The sequence below is a fragment of the Podarcis bocagei genome (genome assembly GCF_964188305.1).
Source record: "Podarcis bocagei genome assembly, chromosome: 7".
NCBI lineage: Eukaryota > Metazoa > Chordata > Lepidosauria > Squamata > Lacertidae > Podarcis > Podarcis bocagei.
Genome location: NC_138132.1, coordinates 8,691,645 through 8,717,656, shown reverse-complemented (window position 1 = coordinate 8,717,656; position 26,012 = coordinate 8,691,645). Strand labels below are relative to the sequence as shown.

At 52.1% G+C, this 26,012-nt stretch overlaps 2 protein-coding genes and 1 long non-coding RNA gene across 6 annotated transcripts in view; 1 reads left to right on the top strand and 2 right to left on the bottom strand.

The window, feature by feature from the left end:
* Nucleotides 1-9,448: 9,448 nt before the first annotated feature.
* The window catches only part of LOC308590626, a 145,820-nt gene continuing 129,256 nt past the window's right edge, over nt 9,449-26,012 (bottom strand). Inside the window, exons 2-3 of the long non-coding RNA XR_014009812.1 lie at nt 11,067-13,277; nt 9,449-10,558 (exon numbers count right to left, since the gene is read on the bottom strand). This is a non-coding gene — a long non-coding RNA (uncharacterized lncRNA). The remainder of the gene's footprint in view (nt 10,559-11,066; nt 13,278-26,012) is intronic.
* FKRP (fukutin related protein) lies at nt 13,442-21,871 on the bottom strand. 4 transcript variants are annotated; one of them, XM_081200444.1, is made up of 2 exons: nt 21,730-21,871; nt 13,442-15,893 (listed from the first exon to the last, which is right to left on the bottom strand). In XM_081200444.1, the coding sequence occupies exon 2, from the start codon at nt 15,799-15,801 to the stop codon at nt 14,290-14,292; it is 1,512 nt and encodes a 503-aa protein (XP_081056570.1). In that variant the 5' UTR covers nt 15,802-15,893; nt 21,730-21,871; the 3' UTR covers nt 13,442-14,289. The 4 variants fall into 4 exon arrangements, with proteins under 4 accessions (XP_081056570.1, XP_081056572.1, XP_081056573.1 ...); XM_081200446.1 differs by lacking the exon at nt 21,730-21,871 and adding an exon at nt 21,324-21,425; XM_081200447.1 differs by lacking the exon at nt 21,730-21,871 and adding an exon at nt 21,048-21,315.
* The window catches only part of STRN4 (striatin 4), a gene marked incomplete at its 5' end in the record, with an annotated part of 25,458 nt that continues 20,770 nt past the window's right edge, over nt 21,325-26,012 (top strand). The window contains one exon of the mRNA XM_081200268.1: nt 21,325-21,708. Coding sequence (XP_081056394.1) covers nt 21,325-21,708 — 384 coding nt within the window. The remainder of the gene's footprint in view (nt 21,709-26,012) is intronic.

Below are 26,012 nucleotides of genomic sequence, written 5' to 3'. Positions count from 1 at the left end.
TCTTCGGCGGTGTGTAAGAATGGTGTCCGCAATAGTTTTTTCTGCCCATTAGTACAAAAGCAACCCCTGCCAGTGATGCTGTCCACTGCAAGCAACGGCTTATAAATTACTAAAATGAGAATTGTTCCAACAATTTTTTTGTCATATTATTACAGGAATTTCCATGATAAATAAATAACAGACTCTGGGAAATTTATAAGCCATTGCCTGCACGGTTGTCCTCTTCCTCCCCCCCCCCAAAAAAACTCTTATTTGCAGTTCCTGAGTTTAGTGGAAGTGATGCTACCCTAAGGTAGCCTTCCTACCTTAGGAAGAAGGAAACATGGGAACCTGCCTTACACCTGGTCTATTTGTTCATCTAACTCAGCACAGTACTTTAATGGGCAGTGGGATGCGGGTGGAGCTGTGGTCTAAACCACTGGGCCTCTTGGGCTTGCCAATCAGAAGGTCGGCGGTTCAAATCCCCACGACGGGATGAGCTCTCTTACTCTCTCACAGCTCCTGTCAACCAAGCAATTCAAAAGCCCGCCAGTGCAAGTAGATAAATAGGTTCCGCTGCGGCGGGAAGGTAAACAATGTTTCCATGCGCTCTGGTTTCCATCAGGGTGTTTCATTGTGCCAGAAGCGGCTTAGTGATGCTGGGCACATCAACCAGAAAGCTATCTGTGGACAAACTCTGGCTCCCTCAGCCTGAAAGCGAGATGAACGCTGCAACCACATTGTTGTATAGTCATTTAGTCGTGTCTGACTCTTTGTGACCCCATGGACCAGAGCATGCCAGGCACTCCTGTCTTCCACTACCTCCCACAGTTTGGTCAAACTCTTGTTGGTAGCTTCGAGAACACTGTCCAACCATCTCATCCTCTGTCGTCCCCTTCTCCTTGTGCCCTCCATCTTTCCCAGCATCAGGGTCTTTTCCAGGGAGTCTTCTCTTCTCATGAGGTGGCCAAAGTCTTGGAGTCTCCGCTTCAGGATCTGTCCTTCCAGTGAGCACTCAGGGCTGATTTCCTTCAGAACAGATAGGTTTGATCTTCTTGCAGTCCATGGGACTCTCAAGAGTCTCCTCCAATACCATAATTCAAAACCATCAATTTTTCGGCGATCAGCCTTCTTTATGTGGGAGGCAATGGAAGACAGGAGTGCCTGGTGTGTTCTGGTCCAGGGGGTCACAAAGACCCGGACACAACTAAACAACAACAATCTCTCCTGTATCTTCATTCCAAATACTGAAGGGGAACATTGCAAGCCACATCATGTACTCCTGACTGTAGCTACATTTTTCCGGTGGCAAGTTTTCTCTTTGTGGAAATCGGAACCACAGTCAACTGCATGAAAGCCAAGGGGTGCCTGCTGTCTCTGCGGGCTGCATTAGGCTCAAGGCGAGTTCAGGTATCCTGCAAATCCTGGCTTGCCCCGGCAAACTCTGAGAAGCTGCTCGTGCCTGGGCTGAATAGCTGCGTGGGTGCAGCGCCTGGGTGCTTGCCAGCCTCTGAACAAAGAAACAGGGCTTGAGGTACAAGGAAAAACAGACCTTAAGGGAACGCGGTCTTCTGTCCTTTGTTGACTTGCTGCAGCTTGCTTCCCACTCTGCCCTTTTGGTACCTGGCAAGGTTGAAGCACCTGGCACATACCCGACACACCCAAACGGCTGGGTGTGTAACAAGGGGAAGCTGTGTGCACAAAGGGAGAGGGAGGTTTGGCTGGGGAGGAACAGGCCCGACACTGCTTGGCTGCGAGGCTGCAGTTTTTATTTCCCATGAAATAAAAAATTAAGGTCTTTTACGCAGGTGGCGCTGTGGGTTAAACCACAGAGCCTAGGACTTGCCGATCAGAAGGTCGGCGGTTCGAATCCCCGCGACAGGGTGAGCTCCCGTTGCTCGGTCCCTGCTCCTGCCAACCTAGCAGTTCAAAAGCACATCGAAGTGCAAGTAGATAATTAGGTACCACTCTGGCGGGAAGGTAAACGGTGTTTCCGTGTGCTGCTCTGGTTCGCCAGAAGCGGCTTAGTCATGCTGGCCACATGACCCGGAAGCTGTACACCGGCTCCCTCGGCCAATAAAGCGAGATGAGTGCCGCAACCCCAGAGTCGGGCACAACTGGACCTAATGGTCAGGGGTCCCTTTACCTTTACATATATATATATAAAATAAATGTTCATGGATTTGCCAGGCAAACACATACATAAATGTATGGGTCACATGTCTGAGGCAGCACAGGAGGGCAGTCCTAGAGCCATTTTGGCTCCCAAATTGACCAAATTATTTCTCTGCAAGGTCAAGGAAAATGGAAAAGCCTCCCCGTTGTCTTTTCCTTCACAAATTCTGTCTTAAGGGTATGTCTATGAATAGGGTGAGCCTGTGACCTGGCTCAGGAACTACCGTATTTTTCGCCCCATAGGACGCACCGCCCCATAGGACGCACCTAATTTTTTTTTTGGGGGGGGGAATAAAGAAAAAAAAAATTCCCCTCCCCAGGCACCGGGCAGGCGCGGGGGAAGCCCGAGCTTCCCCTGACCCCAGCCCCCAGAACAGCCTGCTATCTGCAAGCCTAGGGAGCCGCGCCGGTCTCCCCAGGCTTGCGGAGAGGTGTGCGAAGCCCGGGGGCACTCTTCAGCACGCACCAGGCTTCGGAATGCAGGCAGCTCTGTGCTACCCTCCGGAGCCCCGCGTGGCTTCGTGCCAGGATCCAGAGGGTGGCGCAGAGCTGCAGGACGCCCTGGAGCGCAGGCAGCTCTGCGCCACGTTCCGGAGCCCCGTGCGGCTTCGCGCCGGGATCCAGAGGGTGGCGCAGGTGCTCGCTTCGGCAGCACATATACTAAAAAAAAGCACAAAACCGGAGGGTGGCGCAGAGCTGCAGGAAGCCCTGGAGCGCAGGCAGCTCTGCACCACCTTCCGGAGCCCCGCGCGGCTTCGCGCCGGGATCCAGAGGGTGGCGCAGAGCTGCAGGAAGCCCTGTAGTGCAGGCAGCTCTGCGCCACCCTCCGGAGCCCCGCGCGGCTTCGCGCCGGGATCCGGAGGATGGCGCAGAGCTGCAGGAAGCCCGGGAAAGCCTGCATTCGCCCCATAGGACGCACACACATTTCCCCTTCATTTTTGGAGGGGAAAAAGTGCGTCCTATAGGGCGAAAAATACGGTAAGTATTTGTCAGTACAAAAGACCGGCCAGGCTACCCAGGGTATCCAATCAAGTAAGCATTCACAGGTAACCTGCCACAGGAGATAAACAACGACAGGAGATAAACAAGGCACTCAGATTTCTGCTGTAGACTGCCCTTTCTGTGATGTAGGTATGATGTGTCGGGGGGATGGTCTTGGACTCCAGGGTGGGCACAACTGGGTTCTGGGTCGTCGTCCTCCTTTCCTGCGTGTGAAGGGGGCACCCTGTTGCAACAGTTCAATAAAGATCAGGCTTACGAGCTGCTTTGCTTCTCAGTATTCTCTAGTTGGCCTCTGTTCTTTTCTCCGACCGATGGAGAACCTACAAAGGACTCTATAAAGGCTCTTGTGTCCCCCATAAGGGAATAAGGGCAGATTTTCGTTTATTACTCCCAAGAGAAGAGCCTAGTTGAAGCAAAGACAGACCTCTGTGCCAGAGCTTGGGAATGATAGGGAGCTGCCTTATATTGTCAGCCCGTTGGGTCTATTTAGCTTAGTATTGTCTTCACGGACTGGCAGCAGCTCTGCAGGCAGGGATCTCCCAACCCTATCTGGGGATACAGAGGATTGAACCTGCATGCAAAACAGTTGCTCTGAGCCATGGGCCTTCCCTTGTTGACAGCCAGACATCAAGAGTGCTGAGCTAGGAGGCATAATGGTTTGACATGATAGACTCCCTGTTGTTTTGTACCCATTTCCTAGATTGTCCGTAGGGGATGATGAGAGCTGGAGTCCAATGGCATTGTGAGGGCCATGCTATAAGCTACCCTGAGCGTCATACAAAACAAAACAAACAAATTCTGGCAATGCATTTATTGTGCCTTTGGCAATTGCGTGACCGTCGCCCAGAAACAGGGCTTAGCTGTTGATTTGTGTTGAAATGCTCAGAAGAAGAACAAAAGCTCACACGGATAGTTTTACATAAACCATAAAACTGATGCAAAATCTGCCGTCGGAGAACAATCGCATGGGGTTTTGCCTCATTTAAGTGTGGCCCAATCCCATGCATGTTTGCTCCGAATTATATCCCGCCCCCTGACAGCAAGAGGACTTATTCACAAGCTAAAATAATCCCCCAAACAGCGCTGTGTGGCTTTCCAAACAACATTCAGGAATTTATTGCCGCTCCTAGCAGTGACTCACTACAATTTGCCTTGTGTACAGCTGCAATGGGCATAAAGAATTTCACTGATTGAGCTGAAACTCAGCCCCTCTCATTTTAGAAATCTGGAGTCTCATGCAAATTCTGAAGACAAGAACAGCATTGCTGGATCAGGCCAGCGACCCATCTAGGGCAGTATCCTGTTCTCACAGTGGCCAAGCAGAGGCCTGTGGAAAGCCTGCAAGCAGGACTCTGATACAACAGCCCTTCCCCCTTCTGCAGTTTCCAGATACTGATATTCAGAAGCCTAACAGCTCCCACTGCTAATGCAAAGCATAACCGTTGTGACTAGTAGCCATTGATAGCAAAAGATCCTCCATGAATTTCTCTAACCCTCCTTTAAAGCCATCCAAGAGGACTTGGGGGACGGGGCGGGCTGATGTGGGGGACTCCCTGGTCCTGAATGGAATAACTGTGCCCCTGAAGGACCAGGTGCGCAGCCTGGGAGTCATTTTGGACTCACAGCTGTCCATGGAGGCACAGGTCAATTCTGTGTCCAGGGCAGCTGTCTACCAACTCCACCTGGTACACAGGCTGAGACCCTCCCTGCCTGCAGACTGTCTCGCCAGAGTAGTGCATGCTCTAGTTATCTCCCGCTTGGACTACTGCAATGCGCTCTACGTGGGGCTACCTTTAAAGGTGACCCGGAAACTACAACTAATCCAGAATACAGCAGCTTGACTGGTGACTGAGGGCAGCCGCCGAGACCACATAACACCTGTCTTGAAAGACCTACATTGGCTCCCAGTACGTTTCCGAGCACAATTCAAAGTGTTGGTGCTGACCTTTAAAGCTTGGCCTTGGCCCAGTATATCTGAAGGAGCGTCTCCACCCCCATCGTTCTGCCCGGACGCTGAGGTCCAGCACCAAGGGCCTTCTGGCGGTTCCCTCATTGCGAGAAGCAAAGCTACAGGGAACCAGGCAGAGGGCCTTCTCGGTAGTGGCGCCCGCCCTGTGGAATGCCCTCCCATCAGATGTGAAAGCGGTAAACAACCACCTGACATTCAGAAGACATCTTAAGGCAGCCCTGTTCAGGGAAGTTTTTAATGTGAGACATTTTAGTGTATTTTTTGTCTCTGTGGAAGCCGCCCAGAGTGGCTGGGGGCGGGGTACAAATAATAAATTATTATTATTATCCAGTTTGGCAGCCATCACTACCTCTTTAACTTTATTGTCTGTCCTTAATCTTAGGCCCATCCAGTGAAACTGGATCTTGCGAGGGTGATGGCAGCTGGCAGGCTGGAAGAGTGGAGGTTTGTAGCTTCAGTGTTTTGGGACACTGTCTTCTAAGGAAGTTTGAGGGCAGGCTTCTGCTGCCCTCTTCTGGCAAAAACTTCACACAACCTAGCAAAAAGCTGGGCAACAGGTGAGGTAGAGACGCTCTCTAGATCAGGGGCAGGCAACCTAAGGCCCGGGGGCCGGATGCGGCCCAATTCCCTTCTCAATCTGGCCCACAGACGGTCCGGGAATCAGCGTGTTTTTACATGAGTAGAATGTGCCCTTTTATTTAAAATGCACCTCTGGGTTATTTGTGGGGCCTGCCTGGTGTTTTTACATGAACAGAATGTGTGCTTTTATTTAAAATGCATCTCTGGGTTATTTGTGGGGCATAGGAATTCGTTCCCCCCCCCAAAAAATATAGTCCGGCCCCCCACATGGTCTGAGGGACGGTAGACCGGCCCATGGCTGAAAAAGGTTGCTGACCCCTGTTCTAGATCAGGCTTCCTCAACCTCGGCCCTCCAGATGTTTTGGACTACAATTCCCATCATCCCTGACCACTGGTCCTGCTAGCTAGGGATCATGGGAGTTGCAAGCCAAAAACATCTGGCGGGCCGAGGTTGAGGAAGCCTGTTCTAGGTCTACCCCCTAACGTTAACTCTGAGCTGTGACGTTTACCTAAGGATTAGGTCCCAGATTGCATTTGTAGAAATCTAGTCCTTGGCTGGAAAGGAACTGCAGCCCTCCCTGCCCATTTTCACTTCCTTTTCAGGCCCGTCTGTTTCCTGCAACAGCAATGATGTTTCCTTTCTCACCGGCTTGTTTCTTTCCTTACTGCTGCCTTCCATCTTCCCTGTACACAATTTATGTGGTAAATGCAAGCCACAGATACATTTGCTGAAAGGTAACCTGTCTCTGTATTAAAGGCCAGGCAGGAGCCAGGATTTTAAAAACCCCCACAACTCTAGGATTATTGGGAGAGGGTAAACTTCAGAGGTGGCAGTAATTGGGAGGGCAGATTATCAGCTGAAATCTCAGGTCCTGGAAAGCAGACATCCGCTTTTGTTTTTCCTGCGTCTGTGGTGTGAAGTGGGTGGGGGAACATCTATGTTGTCTACAGGGGACATTTGATTTCAAAATATCTCTTCCGCTTTCTGAAGAACACTAGGCGAGCATCATTAACATGAATAAACCAAAGGTCCACAAGGCATTAGAGTCTCATGACGCCAGAATTACCAACACCCAAACTGTTATGTAGTGTAGTTTCACCCTGGGCCAACAGGGGGATACTGTATATAGTTTTCACTCAGGTCTGTAGATAGTTTTCACTCAGGTCCGCGGCAGTTAGTTTAGGCGGGAACTCTGAGCTGTTGTGGTTACAATGTTGACAGCCGGCTGCCTATAAATACAGGCCGGCTGAGCTGTTCGCAGTCAGTTCTATTCCAGCTTATCTTAATAAAGAGCTACTTGAAGAAATCGCTGTGCCGGCTGCTATGTCAACCCACTACTTAATACAAACGTGTGCAAAAAGAAAATTTGAAAGTGCAGGATTGTCAATACCATAAACTGGGTCTATAATAGTTTCACTGCCATGGCTCTTCATCCAAGATATCCCGGGAAATCTAGTCTGGGGCAGGTAATAATTCTACATTAGAGTTCTCTGTTTCCCTTCCGAATTCAAGTTACACAAAAGGAGATTTCCACTAAGCATCTGGAAGAACTTTCTGATAGAGCTGTCCGACAGTATAACAGACTCCCACAAGAAGTGATGGACTGTCCATCCTTGGAGGTTTTTAAGCAGAGGTTGGTTGGGCGGATAGATGCCTGTCACTGTGATTCCTGCAATGCATGGGTCATGGGTAGGCAAACTAAGGCCCGGGGGCTGGATCCGGCCCAATCGCCTTCTAAATCTGGCCCGCGGAGTGTCTGGGAATCAGCATTTTACATGAGTAGAATGTGCCCTTTTACTTAAAATGCTTCTCTGGGTTATTTGTGGGGCCTGCCTGGTGTTTTTTTTTACATGAGTAGAATGTGCCCTTTTATTTAAAATGCATCTCTGGGTTATTTGTGGGGCATAGGAATTTGTTTCCCCCCCCCCCAAAATATAGTCCGGCCCCCCTCAAGGTCTGAGGGACAGTGGACTGGCCCCCGGCTGAAAAAGTTTGCTGACCCCTGGCCTAGATGATTCTCGGGGTCCCTTCCCACCCTACAATTATATGATTCCACCCTTTCAACCCCAATCCTCAGTGTTGTTTAGGGAAAAGGTGGAAGAGAAACAGAGGACATAAAGAGGGGCAGAGGCATTTTAAGAATTAAATCTGAGTGCCGTGGGTTCGGGTTGAAAGTGAGTTTGAAAATCTGAAGACTGGCTCTTTCATCTTCGGGGCAGTCAGGATACGGGCACTTGCTTTCATGCCGAAGCTCTGCAATTAGCTACAAAGCCTCTCCTCAAGTGACCCTGGAGATTGAAGGCTGCCAAGCTGTCCATGTGAACTTGTAAATTGTGCTTGTGACGATGCATTCACGGCTATAAGGAAACTGCTTGCAGGGAGGTGAAACAAGGTGAGCATTGTCTGTACGACTTTTGGTACACTAGCACAGTGTTTCCGAACCGGTGTTCCGCGGCACACGAGTGTGCCGTGAGACACCGGCTGGTGTGCCGCGAGATGCCTGGAGGGAGGCGGGCGAGTCGGGCGGCGAGAGGCGGGGCGGCGGCGGCGAGGAGAGGCCGCGCCTCCTGCTGCTGCCTGGCGCTCCTCCTCGCAGCCGGCAGCGCTGCCTGGGCGCCTCCGCGCGACTCTGCCTCGCTGGGTTTGGTCTCCCAGCAGAGACGGGTCACACGCGCACCTCCCTCCCTCCCTCAGCCTGCGCGGAGGGAGAGCCAGAGAGAGGCATCGCTCCTGCGCGGCGGGAGAGGGAGCAGCCGGAGCGATGCCCCAAACGAAGGCATGGGACCGGAGGGGAAATCCTCCCGGCGTGACGCTGCGCGCTGACGTCACGGGGCGGGGCTTCAATGGTGGTGTGCCGCGAGATTTTTTTTCAGTAAAGAGGTGTGCCGTTGCCCAAAAACGTTTGGGAAACACTGCACTAGCACACAGCCGGAGAGGGACAACGAAACAGGCACCTTTGCACCCGTACTGAGACACCTACCACAGACGCTGCGTGGCCCCAGACAAGCCCACAATTGCTATGGCTGTGCTGTGGAAGAGTGGGCTGCGGTCACGTGGGCAGGTGGGGCAGAGAGCCCAAAAGTGTATACCTGAAGGAGCGTCTCCACCCCCATCGTTCTGCCCGGACGCTGAGGTCCAGCACCGAGGGCCTTCTGGCGGTTCCCTCATTGCGAGAAGCAAAGCTACAGGGAACCAGGCAGAGGGCCTTCTTGGTAGCGGTGCCCTCTCTGTGGAACGCCCTCCCACCAGATGTCAAAGCGATAAACAACTACCTGACATTCAGAAGACATCTTAAGACATCAGGGAAGTTTTTAACGTGTGATATTTTAGTGTATTTTTGGTTTCTATGGAGGCTGCCCAGAGTGGCTGGGGAGGCCCAGCCAGATGGGCGGGGTACAAATAATAAATTATTATTATTATTATTATTATTATTATTATTATTATTATTATTATTACCTGACCACCTTCAAAACCGCTAGTCACCCTCCCCAGGCAGTTCAAGCGGGCTAAAACAAAAGCAAAAACACAATGGGACTCTTTATGTTATTTCTCCTTCCTTTAGAGTTTTCCTACATTTCTGGTATTTTCTTTGGCTTAATCCAACAACCCCTGAGGAGGGTTATTTTTTTTTTACTTTTTACAATGCTGTTAAGTATAAGAAGCAAACCAACAGAAGCATTGCCAAGCTAAACGCGAGTGGCACAAGGTTTGTTTTCTTTTTCTTTCTTTAAAAAAATTTAATAACACTGCAATCATAAAACGCATCCCCGAGGCGAAATTTATGCAACACCCTGCTCCCACCCACCCCAGCCCTGTCAACGACTTTCAGTGAGGGGAAGTGAGGTGTCTGCACAAATGACTGCAAGAATGAGTCTTCTTCCTATGGGAATGGGTGGGTTGCAACTCTGCCACCACCCACCCTGCCAGGCAAGGGTATACAGGCACCCCCCCCCATTTATGCATGCTCAATATATGTGTGATCACATATATGCGCTGAACGCAGAACTGACCTGAAAACGCCACAAAAACGTTGTGGAAAGGGGCAAGAAGAAAGGGGTACTTGCAGGCTTTTTCAATGTGTTTTGTTTTTTTCGCTCTATAGGACGCACTTTTTCCCCTCCAAAAATTAAGGGGAAATGTGTGTGTGTCCTATGGAGCGAATGCAGGCTCCTTGGCTTCAGCGATAGCAACACGAAGCCTCTGAAGCGCAGAGGGAGTGCTCCCTCCGCGCTCCGGAGGCTTTGTGTTGCTTTCGCTGTAGCCTGGAGAGCGAGAGGCGTCAGTGCGTACCGACCCCGCTCGCTCTCCAGGCTTCAGGGATAGCCCCCTGAAGCCTTCGGAGGGCAGCGCGAGTTCCCGCTGCGTTCTGGAGGCTTCAGGTTCCTTTCGCTGAAGCCAGGAGAGTCTTGATCTCCCGGCTTCAGCAAAAGGAACCCGAAGCCTGAGGAGCGCAGCGGGAACTTGCGCTGCGCTCGGAAGGCTTCAGGGATAGCCGCGCACAGCCCCTCCAGCAGGGAGAGGTTGCGCGCAGCTAAAGAGGAAGCCAAAACAGCGAGCGGGGTCCATCCCGCTCAGTCTTGGCTTGTGCCATAGCCGCATGCAACCCCTCCGGCAGGGAGAGGCTGCGCGCAGCCTGTACGCTGCTCTTTGGGGCTGGGGGGGGGGGAAGATTTTTTCCCCTTGATTTCCCCCTCTAAAAGCTAGGTGCGCCCTATGGAGTGAAAAATACGGTACATGATTTCACTTATTAAAGGCGTGATGCCTCAGAACGTAACCCCCACGTAAATGGAGAGTTGCCTTTATGTCTTTGCAACGGCCCCTTGTCTCTAGATTATCTGGCCACCATTGAAGGCCTGGCAAACCCCTGATGGGAAGTTTTCCTTCTGCACATGAGTCTGGCAAACTGCTCTGAGCTGAAACATTCCTTCCTAGAATGTTTAGTTCACATTGAGTTCATGGAACATTGTACCCTGACCTGTTCTTAATGCATAGTTGACCACATCTACGGAATGCGATGGTCATGCTCTTTTAAGTCTTGTTATATCAATCACTAGTTATAGTTTAAGTCTTGCTATATCAATCACTAGTAATTGTCCTGGTCTCATACGTCTTTGGTCTCAGCTTTTTTCTCCTCCTCAGCCACCTACTAAAATTCTGCCCAATTCTGTGTTCCTTTTCCCAACCTTTAATCTATTGATGATTAATGCCTATATACAACCCTTGCATTGTACTTGTGTTAACCAATCAGCAACAAGCACATATATGGCAATGCTGTAATATTCAATAAAAGGGACTCCCCGACACATGCTCGGGAGATGCCTCCCATATGACACTTGTCATTTGTCTGTCGTTTATTTCAACCCAACAAACCCCATTACCAGAGTCCCTTTAGAAAGCTCCGAAGATGCATCTAGGAGCATAACGAAGATGCCTTATCAGACGACTGGTCCATGTAGCTCAGCCTTGTCCACACTGACTGGCAGCAGCAGGTCTTCTAGGTTTCAGGCAGGGGTCTGAACATGGGACCTTCTGCATGCAAGGCAAGTGCTCTCCCACGAGGCCACAGCCCATCCCCATTTCCTTGGCCTTCTCTTGAGGGGTTCTTGGTGGACGGAAGGATTTAGCCATATCTTGTCGCCAGATTTTAACATTTGGAGGCCGGTATTTTATAGTGCATTGCTGGTTTTATTTATTACACTGGTTCTGCTCCTTTCTCCTGGGCCGTGTCCAGAAAGTGGTGTTGGGGGATGAGTGTTCAAACCCTTGGGCTCTCACCTGTGGATGCCTCAGGGTTCCGTCCTCTCCCCCATGCTTTTTAATATCTATATGAAGCCGCTGGGAGAGATCATCAGGGGATTTGGACTGGGTGTCCATCAATATGCAGATGATACCCAGCTCTACCTCTCTTTCAAATCAGAACCAGTGAAGGCGGTGAAGGTCCTGAGTGAGTGCCTGGAGACGGTTGGAGGATGGATGGTGGCTAACAGATTGAGGTTGAATCCTGACAAGACAGAAGGACTGTTTTGGGGGACAGGGGGTGGGCGGGTGTGGGGGACTCCCTGGTCCTGAATGGGGTAACTGTACCCCTGAAGGACTAGGTGTGCAGCCTGGGAGTCATTTTGGACTCACAGCTGTCCATGGAGGCGCAGGTCAATTCTGTGTCCAGGGCAGCTGTTTACCAGATCCATCTGGTACGCAGGCTGAGATCCTACCTGCCTGCGGACTGTCTTGTCAGAGTGGTGCATACTCTAGTTATCTCCCGCTTGGACTACTGCAATGCGCTCTACGTGGGACTACCTTTGAAGGTGACCCGGAAACTACAACTAATCCAGAATGCGGCAGCTAGACTGGTGACTGGGAGTGGCCGCCAGGACCATATAACACCGGTCCAGAGAGATCTGCATTGGCTCCCAGTACGTTTCCGAGCACAATTCAAAGTGTTGGTGCTGACCTTTAAAGCCCTAAACGGCCTCTGTCCTGTATACCTGAAGGAACGTCTCCACCCCCATCGTTCAGCCCGGACACTGAGGTCCAGCGCCGACGGCCTTCTGGCAGTTCCCTCATTGCGAGAAGTGAGGTTACAGGGAGCCAGACAAAGGGCCTTCTTGGTAGTGGTGCCCGTCCGGTGAAACGCCCTCCCATCCGATGTCAAGGAAATAAGCAGGTATCCTATTTTTAAAAAAACATCTGAAGGCAGTCCTGTTTAGGGAAGTTTTTAATATTTAATGCTGTTTACTTTTTGACACTCGATTGGGAGCCGCCCAGAGTGGCTGGGGAAACTCAGCTAGATGGGCAGGGTATAAATAATAAATTATTATTATTATTATGTTTTGCTGTGTTCTGTTTTATAAGCTGCTCTGAGGTGGCTTTTCCTCTTCAAGGCGGTTTAAACGTATGTTAGATAAAATCCAATTAATCCATCCAATAAATGATCAGTTTGCAGCAGCAGAACCAAGCAGTGGTAAAAGAGGGATAGCCCCCCCACCCCACGTTCTGAATTCTACAAGGCAAGATCCTCGCATCTATGCTGCATTTGTCTCCTTGCTGCATTTGCACCAATGGCATCTCTGCAGGAAGGCTGCCAGAGCGCGGCTGCAATCCTCAGCTTATCTCCTTTGGGATATGCCCCGCTGACTTCACTTGCGCATTCAAAACAGTGTGATCTAGTCCCCCACGTCCTGTTTGAAATAAAAGTCTACTGGTGCCCCTCAAAACCTGACCCCCTCGTGCTACAGCCAGCCTAGCTTCAGTGAGGAGCAGCAGCTGCAGTGAGACAGGCGCTTCCTGCATTCCAATCTACCAGTAAATGGGCAGAATATGAGGACTTGGAATTTGCAATTCATGACTCTGTGAATGCTTTCTGTCTGACTTCAAAGGGTGTATCACACCAGCAGTGCTAATTGTTTTCCCTTCCTGAAGCCCTGGCCATTTATTTTCTACCTACTTTCTGCCTGCTTCCCAGAGGGATCTTGATGGCCTTGGCCACTGTGGTACAAATAGGATGCAGGGCTCTTCATATACAGTGGTACCTCGGGTTAAGAACTTAATTCGTTCCGGAGGTCCGTTCTTAACCTGAAACTATTAACCTGAAGCACCACTTTAGCTAATGGGGCCTCCCGCTGCTGCCGCGCCACCGGAGCACGATTTCTGTTCTTATCCTGAAGCAAAGTTCTTAACCCGAGGTACTATTTCTGGGTTAGCGGAGTCTGTAACCTGAAGCGTCTGTAACCCCAGCCTGTCTGATTCTCAGCATCTGACTTTCTCCTGTAGAACCTGCTTCTAATGCTTTCCTTATTTGGCTGTTGGTATGATCTCCTTATCAAATTCTTCCTGGACAGTTTTGAGGAAGCCGGACGCTGAATCCTAAGCAGTCTCATTTTTCAGTCACAAAATAACTGACCGCACTGAATTTGCTAGTCCTTGAGGTGCCACAAGACTCACTGATTTTTTTTGCAGCAACAGTCTAACACAGCTACCTCTCTGGAAAATGACTGCTTTGTGAAAGCCACTGCAGCTGCTTGCTCTGTTGCGTGACTCCTGCTGAAACAACCAGCTGTCGACAGCGGGGGGGGGGGATTTTTCTTCCTGGGGTGACGTAAGAGATCCTTGTACTTTGAAAGGCAATGCTGCAACTCACTGCAACAATGGTCCTCCCTAGCCTTTCCGTTTTCAAAGGGTTCTGTTTGCTATGGATCAGCAAAATAAAACCTTCAAGCACCAAGGTAGTCTACTTCTGATGCTGGGAACCAACAACAGCAAAGAGCCATTACCTTCATGCCCTGACTGTGACCTACCCAGACGCACCTGTCTGGCTGCCATCGGAAACAGAATACTGGGCTAGATGGGCCTTTGATCTGATCCAGAAAGGCAGAATGTACATTCAGTGCTGCTACCGTGAAACAATTCACTGTTGCAAACATCTCCTCCAGTATGGACAAGACACGGAGGTACCTTTAATGGGCAGGTAAATCACCTGACTGCATAATCATTTGCATGGCATCAAGAGTTCAAGGAAGGAAAGCTCTCAGCTCTGAGATACTTGAGAACCTCTCCTTTTAAGGCTTGGGCCTTCACCAGGGCTCTTTCACTTTCCCTTCTCCATGCTCTTCACAGCTGGGTTTGGATATTCTGGGTTTTCAATCACCCCTTCTCCAAACTTCAGCTCCAGGAAGCTCCAGTAATCATTGGGCGCCATAGCCAGGAAGCCGGCAAACGGGATGGGGACCAAGGGCTTCAGGAAATGCTCCGGGAACTCAATGTCCTGCCGGTGATCCATCCACGTGTCCTTGGTCATCACGCCGTTCTTGGGGTAGAAGGGCCACAGGTCGATGTGCAAGTGGTTGCGCTCGCTATACTGCACCCGGTAGAAGTCCCCCTCGATGGCTTTCTCCCAGACAAAGCCCTTCTCGTCCACGATGGAGCCGGAATCTGCACTCCGGAGCAGCTCGCAGTTGGGGATGTCTTCCAGGTAGACGCCCAGATCCACGTCGTAATCCCACGGGATGATGTCTTGGTGGCGGGCGGCTCCCAGGAGCGTCCCCCCTTCCAGCCAGTAGCGCACTCCGGACGCCTCCAGGATGCCAATGACGTACTTGGCCGTCTCCCTCAGGGCCCGGAGGCAGCAAGGCGGCGTCCACCGGTTCTGGTAGAGGTATTCCGGCGTGTCATCGCGGATGGTGCCGAAGCAGCGGGCCGTCTCCTTGCTGCAGCCAAACCACTGCTCCTTGCCGTCCTCCAGGACCACCCGCTTGATGCCAAAGTCGCGGAAGAGCTGCAGGCGGTTGGCCTTGGCCAGGTTGTCGGCTTTCCACTGGTTGTGGGAGGAGGTGAGCAGAGGCTGGTGGAGCGCCGAGAAGGAAACGTCGAGCAGGCGGACGGCCCACCCTCGCAGGGAGGCCTGGATGAAGAGGGAAGTCAGCAAGGGCTTGGCCAGGGGCATGGAGAGGTTGAAGAGGTCCCTGGTGCGCAGGAGGACGACGGCTTCGCCTTTCAAGGCCGCACACACCTTGGAGGAAGGCGGAGCTGCTGTGTAGTCGGCCGTCCATTCTTTAAGGTTCACCTTGAGGTTCAGGCACTGGAGGGGAGCCAGCGACTGCACTGGAGCCGCCACCATCTGCACCTGCGCTTGGCTGGCCTTGAACTCCTCCAGCATTCGCTCCAGCTGGGATGCGGAATCCACCCTCACCCCATCCGGCACCAGCGCCACGTATTCCGTCTTCACGTAGGTCTCGGGCCTGGAGACGTGGGCAGGCTGGTCAGGGGACGGCTTGAGAACGACGACCTGGATGTTGGGAGTGCTGGGGAGAACCATAGGAGGGTAAGGCAATCGGTCTGCCGCCACCACGACGGGCAGCTCGGGTTTGTGCTTCACAAAGAGACGCACTACATCGGGGACGTAGTTTTCAAAGTCTTCAAACTCCCTGATGAGGACGGTCACACCTGACCTCAGCAGGCCACGGGGCTGGTGGGCACTGGGATGCGGGTGGTCCCTGTGGCGGTGCAAGACACGCTGCTGCAGCCTCGAGATGTAGAAAAGGATCAGTAGGTTTATGGCGATGGCAACAGCAAGCACGCCTTGGCAGAAGGTGATGCGCATCTTGCGAGCGCAGGGCAAGTTTGGAAGAGCTCTGGTCTCTGGCCCACGGAGTGTCTCGCAGTTCCAGATTCATCCATCCAAATTTAGTTTACCTGGAAACCAGGGAGAAGAAATAATCAAAAGATCGTACATTTAGGAAATACCATTTTACCATCAGCTATAGTGCTCTGGTCCATGGGGTCACGAAAAGTCGGACATGACTAAACGACTAAACAAATAGATTACTCCAAACTTCTGAGACCAAAAGCAAACTTTTTACCTAAAATGATTTCCTTTTAGAGGGTCATACTGTCTTCCTGCAGAGAAACCCACCTCTATGTTTCTGCAAGGGTCATGGCACTGGGGCGCATGTCAAGATGGGAGACACATTTAGGGAAGGCTGTTCTGAGAGCAAGTCATTCTGTGGTTCCTCCTCATAGGCGCCGACTCCATGGGGCCTGAGGGGGCCCGAGCCCCCTCAAAAATCGGCCGCGGCGACATCAAAAGGACTGGAGAGTCCCGAGGAGATTGCACGGCGGGGGAGAGAGAGAGGGAGAGAGAGGCAGGAGGTGCATTCGCTCGGCGTGCACGCACACCGAGGGAGAGGGGAAAGTGTTTTGCAGGAGGAGCTGCTGCCACCGCTGCCGCCGCTGCTGCCAGGACGCGCCAGAGGAGCCGCCGGGTGGGAGGGGGAATCCGAACGGAACAACAACAAGAGAGAGAGAGAGAGAGAGAGAGAGAGAGAGAGAAGCAGCAGCGTCTCTGAATGGGCTGGATATTCCTCCTCAGGCGGCGCTGGCTCTGTGGCTCCCGGGGCCTGGGCGGCAGCAAGCAAAGCAAAGGAGCCGCCGACCGAACAGCAGCAGCAGCCGCCTGCCTGCCTGCAAGCCTGCCTTCTATACCAAGGTCCAGGTTCTTACCCGGTCTACCTGGAAAAAGGCAGGCAGGCAGGCATGGGACGTCTACGCACCCTGGCCTGCTGCCTTCCTGCCTGCCTGCGGCTGCCTGGCACTCCTATACAAAGGTACAGGTTCTTACCCGGTCTACCTGGAAGCAGGCAGGCAGGCAGGCAGGCAGGCAGGCAGGGGACGGCCATGCTGCCTGCCTGCCACCTGCCTGTCGCTTCTATACAAAGGGCCAGGTTCCTACCCGGTCTACCTGGAGGGAGGCGGGCAGGCACGGGGGTCCTGCTCAAGCAAGGAACCTACGCCTACCCGGCCAACCCGCTGCCTTGAGGCAGGAGCAGCAGCTGCGCGGGGTCTCGCGTTCTCTCAGAGGCTCGCGCTGCTTCTCGCGTTCTCCCTCCCCCAGGACCCCGGTATGGGCCCCCCCAATATTTTTTATAAGTCGGCGCCCCTGTTCCTCCTTATGAGGCATGACCAATGATCCAATTGCACCTGGTGCATAGTTGAAACAGAATTCCTCTGCACCGTAGAACAACAAATGTTTGATAGGAGGCAAGTTCAGAACAACAATTCATGCAGAGAAGCAACGGGCAGCCAACTCTGTGGGTACACAGCAGCCTTTCATTACTGAATTAGTTTAGCTTGTCTCTCTCTCTCTCTCTCTCTCTCTCTCTCTCTCTCTCTCTCTCTCTCACACACACACACACACACACACACACACACACAAACTGTTGCGCCCCAGAATGCAGCGCTCTAGGCAATCCGGACTGTGGCGTGCCACCACCACAAAGAAGAAGTGTTCTTGAATGAAGGATGGGGAACCTGTGGAGCCATTTTATCCAGAAAAACGTAAGAACAGAGGACCCTGCTGAATTAGGCCACCATAGTCCAACATTCTGTTCTCGCACAGGCCAGCCAGATGCCTATGGGAAGCACATAAGCAGGACCCAAGAATAAAAGCAGTCTCCTCTCGTGATGTTTCCAGAAGCATACTGCCTCCAACAATAGAACATAGCCATTCATAGGAGACAACTTCAGTAGCAGAGCCCATGCTCTGGAATTCCGAGATTCAAACCCTGGCAACTCCGGTGGGAGTTGCCTGAGACTTTGGATTGTTTCTGCTGGCCAGAGCATGCAGTGCTTATCTAGACTCTGGTTTCATACAGTGGTACCTCGGGTTAAGAACTTACCGTATTTTTCGCCCTATAGGACGCACTTTTTCCCCTCCAAAAATTAAGGGGAAATGTGTGTGCGTCCTATGGGGCAAATGCAGGCTTTCACTGAAGCCTGGAGAGCCCCAGCGCCAGCCCCACAAGGTCGGGGGACAGAGGGAGGCGGAACGCCGCCATCCCGCTGTCTCCCGAAGTGGTTTGGAGGCTGACGGCGGGGAGACCCCGCCGCCAGCCCCACAAGCTCCGGGGACAGTGGGGAGGCGCAGCGCGTCTCCCCGCTGTCCCTGGACCTAATCTGAAGGCGAGCGGCAGGGAGAAGAGCGCTTCTCCCCGCTGCCTGCCCCACAAGCTCCGGGGACAGCAGGGAGACGCAGCGCGTCTTCCTGCTGTCCCCGGACCTGATCTGAAGGCGGGCGGCAGGGAGAAGAGCGCTTCTCCCCGCTGCCTGCCCCACAAGCTCCAGGGACAGCGGGGAGACGCAGCGCGTCTTCCCGCTGTCCCCGGACCTGATCTCAAGGCGGGCGACGGGGAGAAGAGCGCTTCTCCCCGCTGCCTGCCCCACAAGCACCTGGGGGGGGAAATAAATTTTTTTTCTTTATTTCCCCCCAAAAAAACTTGATGCGTCCTATGGGCCGGTGTGTCCTATGGGGCGAAAAATACGGTATTTCATTTGGGAGGTCTGTTCTTAACCTGAAGAACCACTTTAGCTAATGGGGCCTCCCACTGCCGCTGCACGATTTCTGTTCTCATCCTGAAGCAAAGTTCTTAACCCTAGGTACTATTTCTGGGTTAGTGGAGTCTGTAACCTGAAGCATATGTAACCTGAAGCATATGTAACCCGAGGTAACACTGTATATGGTTTCAAGTGACCTGGCATGAGATGGAACACATTCAGATCTCATGGATGAGGGCTGGTGAATTCCACAGCCAGTCTTTGCAAATGAATTGCAAGCAGCCCTTCCAAAAGAACTGCAAAATGCCAGAAGTAGTATTCACAAGCCGGGTAAGTGGCGAGGTGTGTTGGGAACAGCGCCGCCTGGAGAACGGTAGCGCCACCAGAAAATGCCAACATGCTTTCAGGCGTGTGCAAGCATCAAGGCTCGTGCTGGGCATTAACCACCAGCAGCAGGGAAGCCAACAAAAGAGTAGCGCTAATGAGTGCAACCCCTCAACATATGTCTTTTTTATTTATTTTTAAACCCACTAATCTTCCTGGCGTGGCAGATGGGCCAGGAGAACAGGAGGGGGCTGCCTTATTTAATCTTATTTAGATCAAGCTTGCTCATTTCCCTGGAGGGATCAAGGCTTGTGATTGTAAAGGGACAATTGTTGCTCTGTAACCCTCCTCCCTCTGTAGACCAATGAAGGGGGGGGGCTGGGACAAGAAAGCTTGCTTTGGGGGAAGGCCGCTTACTCAGGAGGAGAAATAACACAAACAAAAAAGATCAGGTTTCTTTTCCATAACAGCAGAGTTAACACTCATCACCATCTTGCTATGCTGTGCAGACGGAAATTTGGTCACTGGCCCAATGCTAACCCCAAGAGTATACCCCTTCACTTTCTCCCATTGCCATTTTATTTTATGTCCTCCAAGGAAATCAAGGGGCAGCAAACCTGATCCTTCCCATCCCCATTTTATCAAGCTCAGGTACTATTCCAGTGTACTGGAAGTGTGTAGTAATGATTTTTTAAAAAGACACACACCTGTGAAATTCACATCAGGCTGCACCCTTAGCAAATTGTGGGGTCCCCAGAATAACAGGACCCCCCACTTCCTTGAGCCCAGCTCCTGTTTTCCATGCAAAGACAGGCAGAGGAAGCAGGAAGATAATGTCTCTGAGTATGTGCAGAGTGTCATCACACCCTACTCCCCCAGGCATCTGGGAGTCGTTCAGGCACACTTGAGTCCTGATAGCTATCATTTTGAAAGCAAACATGGAAAGCATGGAGGGTTTATAGGCACTTTAAAGATTATTTGACAGCAGCCTTTTTCACAAACCATTCTTTAAGAAGGGAACGGGACTTGCAGCACTCATCAATTCACTACGGAATTGCAGAGTTGGAAGGGAACCCGAGGGTCATCCAGCCCAACCCCCTGCAAGGCAGGAACCTCAACGAAAGCACCACTTCTGAAGGACAGCTGTTGTTATGTTATGGTGGTGCTGGTGGCGAGTCTAATCGTTGTCACAATGCAATGGGAGACCAGAGAGGAAGGGGCAGGAATATGCAATGAATTCAGACTGAGGGAGCAGGAGACCTTTGGGGCATGTCCCTGCCCGCTTCTAGTCTGCAAAGCACTGTGCGCATGGATGTCGCTTTAAAAGATAACAATAACAAATGGCAATGATAATGACATTTAATACAGTGGCAACAGCAGAAATAACCACCCCTGACCACAGGCCCTCCTGAGAGGACACCTTGGCTGAACTTGCACGCCTTCCTCACTCCCCTAACTCCCTTGGCAACCCCCCGCTTATTTATTATATTGCTTATTAATTGCAACTGCACCCCAGCTTTCCTCCAAGGTGCTCACAGTCGTCCTCCTCCCCGTTTCATCCTCACAAGAACCCTGCGAGGTAGGCTGAGAGGGGACCCCCTCATCCGCCAGGCCTCTCCCAGTGAACCCTAGTCTCCCATGCCACAGTCCGGGTCCTCTAACCACTACACCACACCGTCCCTCTTCTACTTTACCCTTCACACACACCCGCCCCGCACCCCAAATAGGCTTCTGCGTGCCCCCAATGCAACCCCACTCAGATCTGTCACGTCCTTTTAAATTTAGTTTCACTTCATGGGGCGGGGGGGGGAGGGTATGTTGCCACCCTGTCTATCCTCCCGAGGAGGAGGAGGAGGGATGACGGCAGCAGCAGCCGGTTGCTAAGGTGCTGGCGGTGGGCGCCCTGCTCGGGGGCGACTTTTCCCGAAGGCCCCGAGGTAGCAGGCCGCGTTGCCATGGTGACTTCGCCCGCTCTCTTTCGAACGGGCGGGCGGTTAGATTCGGGGCCCCGCGCGCGGACGTTGCGCGAAGGTGGGGAGCAGCCTGCGCGCGCAGGGAAGGATAGAGCGGCGCGCGCTCCCCCCACCCTACTCCGGTTACCACGGCAACGCCCCCCCAATTCTGCGAGAGGAGCAGGAATAGGAGGCGGCGGCGATCAGAGAGAGGGAGGATGCGGCCCACCCCTCCAGTCACCATGGAAACGCCTCTCCTCCCTTCTCAATCTCTCTCTCCCCCTCCGGCTTCACACTCTTCTGCGGCGTAGTAGCCGCGAGCGCCTCCCGAGCCGACCTAGGCCGCATTTCCTGGCCGGCTCCCTATTTGGCAGGAAGTGGCCCCCGCTCCTCCCTCCCGCACGTCCTCTCTGTCCCCCGCTCTCGCTCGCCTCCTCCGCCTCCTCCCCTCGCAGACCGGGACCCGCTTCCCGCCGCCCCCCCTCCTCCTCCCTCCCCCCGCGCGCGGCGGGCTCACTATGTGGCAGCAGCAGCAACAGCCGCCGCCGCCACCACCTCCGCCGCCGCCGCCCTCCTCGTCGTCGTCGTCGTCGTGCTCCTCCTCCTCCTCCTCCCCGTCGCCGCCTCCTCAGCCGCAGCCGGCCGGATCCCCGATGGAGGCCGAGCGGGTGGCGGCGCGGGCCCAGCAGCTGCACCAGCAGGCGCTGGCCGCGGCGGCGGGAGACCAGCCGCCTCAGCCGCCCCCTCCGCCGCCGCCTCAGCAAGGCACGGCGGCGGCCTCTCAGGGCGGCCCCGGCCGCGGCGAGCTGAGCCTGCCGGGCATCCTGCACTTCATCCAGCACGAGTGGGCGCGCTTCGAGGCCGAGAAGAGCCGCTGGGAGGCCGAGAGGGCCGAGCTGCAGGTGAGAGGGGCCGGAGGTTACCGGGAGCCGAGGGCGCGGGGGCGGCGGGGACAGCCGCGGGGGCGCCTCTTCTTTCCTCCTCCTCCTCCTCCCGCCGCTGCTGCTCCTGCCACTGCCGTCGCCATCTTGGTGGGAAATGGTGGCCGACGGGACTGGCGGAGGTGGGGGCAGGCGCGGCGCCCCCCAAGCTCCGGGGGTCACGGCTGCGGCCACGAAACGGGGGAGTCCCTGCCAGAGGAAGGCACTCTTACCCCCCATTGCATAGCCCCGCAAGGCCTGGCAACAATGCCCCCAGCCATCCCTATGCCCTGCAAGATTTCTCCAGGGGCTTCCTATCCCATCGTCTATATATATGATAAATATATAAATATGTGACCGGCTTGCCCCAACATATATTAAACATTAAAAAACTTCCCTGTACAGAGCTGCCTTCAAATGTCTTCTAAAGGTTGCATAGTTACTTATCTCCTTGGCTCTGGGGTCACATAACTCCATACCCTCCAGCATTTCTCCCATGAAAAGCGATGAAAAATGGGACATTCTGGGATCAAATCAGAAACTGGGGCGGCTTTTGTAATTCCAGGACTGTCCCTGGAAATAGGGACACTTGGAGGGTCTGCATCCCTGAGGAAGGCTGTGGGGATTATTCCCGTAGAAGGTGGATCGGGGGGCTAAACCCCAAAGAGTGTTTTGGGCTCCTTTCGTGTAGCAGTTAAAATTATGGTTTGGCGGGGAGGGGAAGAGATACTTCCCCTCCTTCAAGAAGGTGTTCATTCTAAGCTTTCCCATCTAATCTCACTCTGGACACCTTCTCAAGTACTACTCGGTGGAGAAGGCGGCTGCTTCCACTTCAAGGCCCAGGATGCCAAGGCGGAAGATGGGAAAGAGAGACTGTAATTCCAGAAGGACTCTTGTCGTTGGTTGCCCAGACAATACTGAGCTAGATGGTCTGTGTCCGCTTCCTGTGCTCCTGAGGCCTTCCTTTCCATTCTTCAGTCCAACAGGAATATCCCTATTCAAATAGGATGCTTCCCCAACCATATTCTGTTAAAAAGGGAAATTTGAGGGGGCTGGATTCCGCCTCCCTCCCCCAATTTTGCCGCCCTTCTAGAGATGCCATATGTTGCGATGGTGGGCTGATTCCCACAGAAGAGGGTTTAGGAGCTGCTAGTTGTGGATTTTTTTGCATGTAGGAAGTGGACTTATCCAGGCCAGACCATTGGTGCACCCAGCTCAGGCAGTGGTTCTGCAGGGTTTCCAGCAGGGGTCTCTCCCTGCCTTACCTGGGGACACCAGGCATTGAACTTCCCATATGCAAAGCAGGTTCTCCCCTTCTGAACTATGGACTTAAACACACATCCTACGAGGTGAGGGCAGCCGGGAGAATATGTTCAGTGCTGTCTCAGCCACCATCAGTGATGCATAGTCGGTGGGGAAGATACACATAGGGAGAGTGAGCCTCTGGGGATGTAGTCAGCGAACCCTCAAACCCAAAGCAATTTATGATTATGGTCTAGAATTCTGCTTGTCTCAAAGAACATGAGAGCAGTAGCATCCCCCACTGATTTCAGTGAAACTTGCTTCATTGTTTAGTGTTTAGAGAATATTAATCACGTCAGGTCAATGTTATCTGGCTGCCAGAGATTTAGCACAGGAAATGGGAAAAGGGAGATGGATGGCAAATCTCAGTCCAAATAACCGCTTATAGTGAAATGGGTGAAATCGATTAAAGCAGGGAGGCACATTATTCTAAAGTTGTCTTGGGTGTCGAGTAGGTTTGAGGCTGGATGTACTAAAGGGGGTGGATAGTTGGTCCCTTCCCCTTGTAGGGATGTGGAAAGAAATGAGTGACCTGGGCAATATATCTGCATTGCCTCAGAAAGGCAAAAGGTTGAAAGTAACTGATGTATTGCCAACCGTGAGTGGAAGCCTGTGAAAGGATTTCATCTCTGCTTTCTGTGGTGACAGAGTGGGGGGTGAGTGGGTGGATATTGCTGCCACCTGTTCCATAGCAAATGGGGAGTGTATGGGAAGAGGAAGGAGGAAGCTGACACCTATGGCTCCCAGGTGGTTGGGAAGCAGCTGTCCCTACTGCCATAGTAACTGGCACAAAGGGAGATGGAACAACATAATGTATTTTAGCATGGATGCAAAGGCGGTAGAGAGAGCAAGGGGCTGAACAGAGGTTGTGTTAAGAGACGGACAGTGTGCTCTTACTTACTTATTTATTTACAGTGGTGCCTCGCAAGACGAAATTAATTCGTTCTGCGAGTTTTTTCGTCCTGCGAATTTTTCGTCTTGCGAAGCACGGTCAAGTCGCAACTGCACCTCTTCAAGCGGTTTTAAGAAAAAGGAAACAAACTTGCAAGACGTTTTCGTCTTGCGAAGCAAGCCCATAGGGAAATTTGTCTTGCGAAGCAACTCAAAAAACGAAAAACTCTTTTGTCTTGCGAGTTTTTCGTCTTCCGAGGCATTCATCTTGCGAGGTACCACTGTATTGTGTTTACATCCTGGCTTCTTACCCAATGAGCTCAGGGTGCTGTATATGGGTCTCTTCCCCTCATTTAATCTGCACAACCGCCCTGCAAGATAGATTAGGCTGAGAGGTAGTGACTAGTTCCATGGCCACGCAGTGAGCCAAGTGGGGATTTGAACCTTGGTCTCCTAGGTCCTTAACAACTGCACCACACTGGCTCTCTTTTGAAAGGGCTGTAGCCAGAAGTGACTGCTCATAGTATAAGTGCCCATCCTTCTCTTCCCTCTGGTGAACCACTGTTTGTTTTGTGCTGAAAACCTGTTTGGCCAGAGGTAGCACGCAGCCCCTGAAATCACAGTGCACGTCCCATGGGAAGCTCTGCCTCTCACAAATCAGGTTTGGTTTTCTTAAAAACCAAATGGTTATCTGCCACCAGAATGATAAGGGACCTTAAATCGGAAGCAATTGTTCACTCTTAAAAACTGGCACTTGGGGTCATCTAGTAGAACCAATCGGCAGTATGTTGAAACACTGCGAAATGGAATTACCGTCTTTTTCGCTCTATAAGACACACCAGACCACAAGACGTACCTAGTTTTTGGAGGAGAAAAACAAGAAAAATATATTCTGAATCCCAGAAGCCAGAACAGCAAGAGGGATTGCTGTGCAGTGAAAGCAGCAATCCCTCTTGCTGTTCTGGCTTCTGGGATAGCTGCGCAGCCTGCATTCGCTCCATAAGACGCACACACATTTCCCCTTACTTTTTAGGAGGGAAAAAGTGAATCTTATAGAGCAAAAAATACGGTACATTCAGCTGACCGGCTAGCAGCCAGGATCCCAGTGCACATACCCCCTTGGCTATGCTGCTCAGCTAACCTACTTCGCAGGATTGGTGTGAGGATAAAACTAGGAGGGAAGAACCACACATGCTACCTTGAGCTCCTTGGAGGAAAGGCAGAATAGAGATGTAATCATAATAGGCAGCTTTAAAGATAGATTAGGCATGTTCACAGAGAGATTTAGGTGGCTAGCCATAATTAGCTTAAAATGGTATTCAGAGGCAGTAAACAGCTGATTTGTAAATGCTGGAGACAAAGGCAAGAGCCACCCACTGTTGCTGGTTTGTGAGCTTCCCTGGGGTGCACGCAGCTGATCCTGTCAAGGGCAAATTTCAAATAATCTGTTCAACAAGAACTGATTCCGTGTGGCTGGGAATTGTGTTAAGGGAAGCTGTTTAAAGTCAGTATGTGACTTTCCTACCAGTGGGGACATTTGACAGTTTTAATATTGCACCTGAGAAATGGAGACTGAGGATGAAAAATGGATCTTGAGTGAATCGAAGTGTTTTTGCTTCCCATGATGAACACGGTCTCCTCCTGTCTTGCTGCTACCTCTCATCAAACAGGTTTTGCAAGTTTTTGGAACAATACAAAAACTTGCAAAATCTGTTTACCTGCAGGGAAAGTGGGATGAGTTGTGTGCACTGTGGGCAGCAACCAAACCCACTTGAAGTCCTAGTGCTGGGAAAGCAGCAGAGAAATGGAAATACTAAAGAGAATCTCCCTTTCAAGCCATCTTCAATTCTGGAAAAGAGCATATTTTTTGTCTCCCGTTTGAGGTGTTCTTATTACTGTAGTGGAAACTAGTTGCCCAGTCCAAGCAATATGTACAGAAGCAAACTCCTGGGAATTTCAGCTGCATGTTTAATTACATACTTAGTGCAGTCCAGCTTTTTCAAAAGCGCTCTGTAAACATGAACTTGCTAAACCTGTGAGGTTGTGGCTGGATTTTCCTGCGGTGCTGTCAATCCATGTACTGATGGAGGCAA